The following is a 7,948-nucleotide window of genomic DNA, read 5'->3' on the forward strand; positions in this document are numbered from 1 at the left end:
CGACGCTGGTCGGGATTGACGCACCCCGGAGGGAACCCTATTACAAATATATAGATGGAACGACATATTATTTAGGATGTTATGTTAGTCGCTCTCTAGGTCACATGAAGTGGAATTCAACAGACGGTATTCTTTGGCGTCCAAGCAAAATTTAAGTCATGAAAATTGATGTTATCGAAAGATGTGTCGTTACATTTGATCAGAAAAAAAAGTTTTATTGCTGGGTTTATAACCCCGTGAATAGCCAGGGTCATTATGTAGTAGTTGGTGACTACCTCACTTAACAACACATGGAAGGCCCGTCGCATGCCACCCAAAGTGATAAGGGTGTAACTGTGGTCAGAGCGGCACAGCCATACCCAGTATTGATAACACAATAAAGCATTCTATACAGTATATACATATTTATTTACAGTATTTATAAGGCTATTATATATACAAAATGCACACACACTCACACTCACACTACACATAAGGATATATAGTCTTTTTAAAAGTTCTGTCCTCTTCCTTTCCAATCAACTCCTCTGGTCCTCTGTCCTACACGTCACATGAGTAGCCAGCTATGAGTGTAGATGTAGATACTTCAGTATCTCATAACACTTCAGTGTTAACGCAACAATCAGCTGATATCAGAATCATCATCACTGCCACATGGAAACCACACAGGTATACATGTAGGTCGAACTGTTGACCACTGACTTATATGAGTCAACTGCATCACCGGGAAACAAGGCTGGGTTATACCGCCACTGACTATCACATGTAGATGATCCTGTCATGATCAAAACTGTTACTGTGTTGGCTGGTCCATCTCACCCAGTTCCCTTGATAATCCACGGTAGAAAGCTGGTAAATACAGAAAATAGGACATAGTTTGTAGAAATCCGTAATATTCCAGGTAGTTTAAAAGTCTCTTCGCGTATACAAGAGCTAGATATTTATTTCACTTACGCGCTTCCATACATTTACACTCCTAACAAACTGGGGTTTCTAGATATACAATTATATATAAATTCATGATAATTAAATAACATTACTTAAATATTACTATAATTACTGAATAATATAGCACACTTATGCGAATTACCAGTTAGGTAAACATGCGGGTCCACAGCGTACAATAAATAATTACAGTCTATCACCTATGGGCCTCCATACCTATAGAAAACGCATACGTTTACTTTACACTAAATACATGACAATAACTGGCCCGTATACAGCTAATACATGACTGATATACAAATGTCTTGCTTATACAGCTTATTGATACTATAGTTACCATTATAACATATAGATAAAACAATAACTAGTTATAGAAATTCAAACATACACGTAAACAACTCAGTCACGCACGAGTGGACCGCATCAACTATAAATGCTTGACCGGTCTCCTACAGGTAAATACTATAATCCAATCGGATAAATACATGGGCAATATAAACCAAAAAGGGGCAAACACCTACCACAGTCAGCTTTCTGTGCTTTCACTCATATGAGACAAATATAACAATGTCTCCAATACCTCGAACGATCCTCCGTCCAGAGCGTGCCTTACCGATCGTCCGTCATCTCGTATCTCTGGCGCCTTATCGAAAATACTTACCTGACAGAGAGGTCCGACTTATAGGTAGCGCACCACTAAATACAAACCCTACATACATACCACATAGAAACACCACAAAATACTTACCATAATTACCAATCTAGTTATGCGAGCGTGACACATCCTCCCGCTTCAGATGAAATTGCCACAATTTCACAAAATATCCACCTCGCATAACATAAAGAATACCAACACTACGTATTCCAACTGGAATTCCTGTGATCTCCCCGGACCAACGACAGCAACGTCCCACTCTATATCCAATATAGGTTCCTACATCCGGCTGAGATAATCCGCTCCAACATTGTCACAACCCTTGATGGCCCGCAAGCGAAACCTGTAAGGCTGCAACATCAAAGCCCATCTCATCAGCCTTCCGTTAGCTGTCCTCGTCCGGTTCAGATACGTCAATGGTTGGTGGTCTGTTTCCAAAACAAACTCCCGTCCATACAGGTACGGTTCAAACTTTTGTATGCCCCAAACGATAGCTAGGCACTCTCTCTCAATAATGGCGTAATTCTTCTCACGGGGAAGAAGCTTCCGGCTAGCGTATGCTACCGGCATCGGCTTGTCGTTCTCCTCTTGCAGCAGAATAGCCCCAATACCCGTATCGGATGCATCAGTCCTGAGAATAAACTCCTGTGTAAGATCCGGTAACTTCAGAACAGGACTGCTGGTCAACATCATCTTCAAAGTTACAAATGCCTTCTCATGACTGTCGTTCCACTCAACCTTATTTGCGAGTCCTTTCTTGGTCAGGTCACTCAGAGGTATGGCTATTGCAGAGAAATTCGGTATGAATCTCCGATAAAAGCTCGCTAGTCCCAGAAACGATCGCACTTGTTTCTTTGTTTCTGGTTTCGGTGCCTCTTCTATAGCCTTGATCTTTTCCTGGTCTGGTCGAAGTCGCTTATCTCCAACTACATACCCCAGACAAGGTAGAGACATGAAACCAATCGAACACTTCGTAGGTCGTGCCGTCAACCTCGCCTTCCTCAACCGACCAAATAATTCCTTCAACACTTCCAGATGTTGTTCCCATGTTTCCGTAAAAATGAGAATGTCGTCGATGAAATTATCCAACCAGTCCATTCCCGCTAACAGTTTCCTCATAAGGCGGCTAAACGTCGCAGGTGCGTTAACTAATCCAAACGGCATTACCCGAAATTGGAACAGTCCTTGGGGAGTGCTGAATGCAGTCTTTGGTTTCGCATCTTCCGCCATAGGCACCTGCCAATATCCCTTAGACAGATCCAGCTTAGAGAAGTAACGCGCTCCTGCAAGCCGACCGAAGATGTTGTTTGTGTCTGGCATTGGTTCAGCATCGAACACTGTCACACGGTTTAGCCTCCTGAAGTCAATGCAGAATCTGTTGCTGCCATCCTTCTTCTTCACCATTACAACAGGTGCGGCATAGGGTGATTCCGATGGTTCAATGATTTTCATATCAATCACCTTCTTGACCTCATCCATTATGACTTCCTTGGTGCTGTATGGTAATGGATACTGCTTCACACGAACTGGTTCTGATGTTGTCGTATGAATGTCGTGTTGAGCCAAGTTCGTGTGGCCAGGCATGTCCGTGAGTACATCTGTGTAAGAATGTAGTAGCTCGTTGACATCCTCCAGCTGTGATGACGTCAATTCCTCAGCTATGACGACATCATCCACTCCCTCTTTACCAGTCTTAGACGGAAGTGTCTCTAACTCCGGGTTTCCTTCATAATCGTCTTCGTCCTCATGAAGAACCGCTGTGGCTATACACCCAAGGATTCCGCTAACCTCTGAATCCGACCTTTTGACTTCTGGTTCTACATACTTCTTCAGAAGATTCACATGGAGTGTCTTAATCTTACCATCGCGATTTACTCGATAGTCCGACGGTCCAACTCTCTCAACTACTTGAAATGGTCCACGCCACTGCATTAGCAACTTATTGGCTTTGGTTGGCAACAACACCAATACCTTGTCTCCTGCTTTCAGTTGTCTAACCTTCGATTTCCTGTTGAAGTACTTCTTCTGCTTCCCTTTGGCCATCTTTAAATGTTCCTTTGCCAACTGACACGTTTCCTCCAGTCTTTCCCTCAAATCCATCACATACTGATATGTAGATTTGACTTCTTCATCTGGCACATTCTTGGTCCACAATTCCTTCAAAACCATCATTGGTCCACGTACTGATCTTCCGTACAATAGTTCGAAAGGGGAAAACCCCAAGCTCTCCTGTGGAACTTCTCGGTAGGCAAATAACAATGCATTGATGAACTTGTCCCAGTCCTTTGGTCGTTCCGCACTCATCCTCCTAAGCATCTGCTTAAGCGTACCATTGAATCTCTCAACCAACCCATTGCACATGGGATGGTAAGGGGTCGTTGTCAATTGCTTCATTGACAGCAGCCGGGCAACTTCACGCATGACACCAGAAGTGAACTGCGCCCCTTGGTCCGAGGGCATCTCAGCTGGAACTCCAACCCTACTAAATATGTCAACCAACGCTTCTGCTACTTGCTCCGTCTCTATGCCACGTAGCGCTACAGCCTCTGGATATCTTGTCGCGTAGTCTACTACCGTCAAAATATATCTGTTTCCCCTATCTGTTGCTGGTTGAATTGGTCCAATCAAATCCACTGCAACCCTCTTGAATGGCGTATCAATCAGCGGCATGTTCCCCAGTGGCGCGACAGGAACCCTTCCCTTAGAAATAGTTCGCTGGCATATATCGCATGACCTGCAATACCTTGTCACATCTGCTTGGACGCCGGGCCAGAAGAATTCCGAGAGAACACGTGCTGTTGTCCTCTTGACTCCTTGATGTCCCGCCATGATGGATGCATGTGCAAGGTCCAACACTGCCTGTCGAAATTTCCTGGGAACTACTAACTGCCGAAACTCCTTACCATTGGCTACCTTTGGACTCCGAAATTTCCGGTAAAGCAAACCCTTATGGTAGAATATTACCGAAACTCCGCCATCTTGTCGTTCATGCTGGTCGTCTAACTGAGCCATATCCCTAAATCTTGACAAAGTAGGGTCCACCTTCTGTTCCTCCTTAATCTCGTCCATGGTCCCAATGTCAGTAACTTCCTTCACCTGTAATGCACGATATCCATTCTGATTCCTTTTCTTCTGAGATCTCGTCTCTACAGCCTGTATTCTTCCATTCTCGCTTTGCCAATCGTTGTCAGGATGGTTGGGGGGTCTCGCACCGTCCACATTACCAATTATCAGGTCGTACAGGGGTGTCTCCAATACCCAGGCATCAGTTGTTCCTCTAAAATAGGGTGTGTCAATTTCTAACTCAGCCACAGGCACCTGTATCCTGGATCCATCTGCAAGCGAACACACCTGCTGCCGGTTAGAAATCCTAGAAGGGTCCACCAAATCCTTCCTCACGACAACACCGCTACAACCGCTATCCCTTAACACCGTAACAAAATGGTCGCCAACATATCCACTTGCTATCGGCATGCCTCTGTCTCCAGCCATCTTTATGTTGCATGACTCACTGAGAGTGGGAGGACTTCTATCAACTGAAGGAGATGATGCCTGTACCCGAGTACCTTCACTGCATCTTCTTTTACTTCTACTTCTAGTAGATCTTCTCCCTCGTCCTCTTGTTGACAAGTGTTTGCGTCTACAAACATCCTCCGAGCCAATCTCCCCTACTACAGCAGCAACGTTAGATGACTTCTTACCCCGACACTCGTACGACAAATGACCTGGTTTTCCACAAGAATAACACTTCCTCTCCTTTGATGGCAGTGACGACTTCCCACGAGAGTTGTCTCCTGTGTGTGGACTATTGTTCTGTTGTGGTTTGCTATCAGCATGCTTGGTCGTCCTTGTAGTCATTAAGTTACTCCTACTACCCCTGGCATCAGCAAACTGGTCCGCGAGCTTGGCCGTCTCTTCCAACGACTTCGGGATTCTTTCCTTCAAGAATAACGCCAGATCTCTCCCACAACAATAAATGAATTGATCTCTGATAACAAGATCCATTACGCCTTCATAAGTCTTTTGAGTCCCTGTCATCTCTACCCATCTCTCAAAGTAATTCTCCAGTCTCAAAGAGAACTGAGAAAAGGTCTCCCCGCTTTCTGGTCTTGCAGAATGAAATGCCTTCCTAAAACCTTCCTCTGTCTTCTCAAAGCGCCTGAGCAAAGCCTTCTTAAGCTCCTCATACTTAAGTGCCTGTTCCACTGGAAGTCGAGAAAAAACATCGAGTGCCTTCCCCTTCAGTAGAGCACTAAGATTTGCTCCCCAACTAGCCGAGTCCCACTTCTGAGCGGTCGCATATCTCTCGAAACGCTGCAAATAGGCATCCATGTTGTCTTTACCCTCTTCGAATGCGGGCAGCTTAGGACCCCGAAATGCTGTTCCATCTCGCACCGTTGGTTTTGACTGGGAAGCTTGCAATTCCATCTGCCTCTTATGTTCTTCAATTGCCCTCGCTTCGCTCTCCCTCTCTAGCTTTGCTTTTTCCATCAGCATCTCCTTCTGGAAAAGACGCTCCTTCTCTTTCTCTTCAAGCTCTTGTAGCCTAACCCTTCTATCTTCTTCTCTTTCATGTCTGGCCTTGGCTTGTTCCTCAGATACGAACTGGCGTAATTCCTGACCCTGTAAACCAAGCTCCTTACCATGCAAAATCAATTCCTCGCGTGTCGACATGATGTAAGCTATGTAAAACAAAGAACATATAACAAAACAATGAATAATTATGACTAACACAATTTCTTAGGTACTCACCCCAAATCCTCGAATACTTGTACAGGCCTTTTTCCCCGTCTCAGAATAGTGTTACTCACTTGCTCACCTATACCACTTTCCACACAGTATCCAGACTGCTGTGAAAGAAATGGGGAACCTAATCCTAACTACATGTAACCTGTGGAAAACCTTTCCAGCATCTACTGACAGAATGTAAATCATGAAATCAACCGAGCAGACTAGCACCAGTCATCCCACCGCTGCCACCAAATTGTAACTGTGGTCAGAGCGGCACAGCCATACCCAGTATTGATAACACAATAAAGCATTATATACAGTATATACATATTTATTTACAGTATTTATAAGGCTATTATATATACAAAATGCACACACACTCACACTCACACTACACATAAGGATATATACAGTCTTTTTAAAAGTTCTGTCCTCTTCCTTTCCAATCAACTCCTCTGGTCCTCTGTCCTACACGTCACATGAGTAGCCAGCTATGAGTGTAGATGTAGATACTTCAGTATCTCATAACACTTCAGTGTTAACGCAACAATCAGCTGATATCGGAATCATCATCACTGCCACATGGAAACCACACAGGTATACATGTAGGTCGAACTGTTGACCACTGACTTATATGAGTCAACTGCATCACCGGGAAACAAGGCTGGGTTATACCGCCACTGACTATCACATGTAGATGACCCTGTCATGATCAAAACTGTTACTGTGTTGGCTGATCCATCTCACCCAGTTCCCTTGATAATCCACGGTAGAAAGCTGGTAAATGCAGAAAATAGGACATAGTTTGTAGAAATCCGTAATATTCCAGGTAGTTTAAAAGTCTCTTCGCGTATACAAGAGCTAGATATTTATTTCACTTACGCGCTTCCATACATTTACACTCCTAACAAACTGGGGTTTCTAGATATACAATTATATGTAAATTCATGATAATTAAATAACATTACTTAAATATTACTATAATTACTGAATAATATAGCACACTTATGCGAATTACCAGTTAGGTAAACATACGGGTCCACAGCGTACAATAAATAATTAGTCTATCACCTATGGGCCTCCATACCTATAGAAAACGCATACGCTTACTTTACACTAAATACATGACAATAACTGGCCCGTATACAACTAATACATGACTGATATACAAATGTCTTGCTTATACAGCTTATTGATACTATAGTTACCATTATAACATATAGATAAAACAATAACTAGTTATAGAAATTCAAACATACACGTAAACAACTCAGTCACGCACGAGTGGACCGCATCAACTATAAATGCTTGACCGGTCTCCTACAGGTAAATACTATAATCCAATCGGATAAATACATGGGCAATATAAACCAAAAAGGGGCAAACACCTACCACAGTCAGCTTTCTGTGCTTTCACTCATATGAGACAAATATAACAATGTCTCCAATACCTCGAACGATCCTCCGTCCAGAGCGTGCCTTACCGATCGTCCGTCATCTCGTATCTCTGGCGCCTTATCGAAAATACTTACCTGACAGAGAGGTCCGACTTATAGGTAGCGCACCACTAAATACAAACCCTACATACATACCACATAGAAACACCACAAAATACTT

General features: G+C 43.5%; 1 protein-coding gene across 1 annotated transcript; it reads right to left on the minus strand.

Moving 5' to 3' along the window:
• Positions 1 to 337: 337 nt before the first annotated feature.
• Positions 338 to 6,274, minus strand: LOC117340369. The gene is made up of 2 exons (XM_033902131.1): positions 1,467 to 6,274; positions 338 to 849 (listed from the first exon to the last, which is right to left on the minus strand). Exon 1 carries the CDS (start codon positions 6,272 to 6,274, stop codon positions 1,880 to 1,882), a length of 4,395 nt encoding a protein of 1,464 aa, XP_033758022.1. The 3' UTR covers positions 338 to 849; positions 1,467 to 1,879.
• Positions 6,275 to 7,948: the final 1,674 nt, after the last annotated feature.

This window comes from Pecten maximus, chromosome 13 (assembly GCF_902652985.1).
Source record: "Pecten maximus chromosome 13, xPecMax1.1, whole genome shotgun sequence".
Classification (NCBI taxonomy): Eukaryota; Metazoa; Mollusca; class Bivalvia; order Pectinida; family Pectinidae; genus Pecten; species Pecten maximus.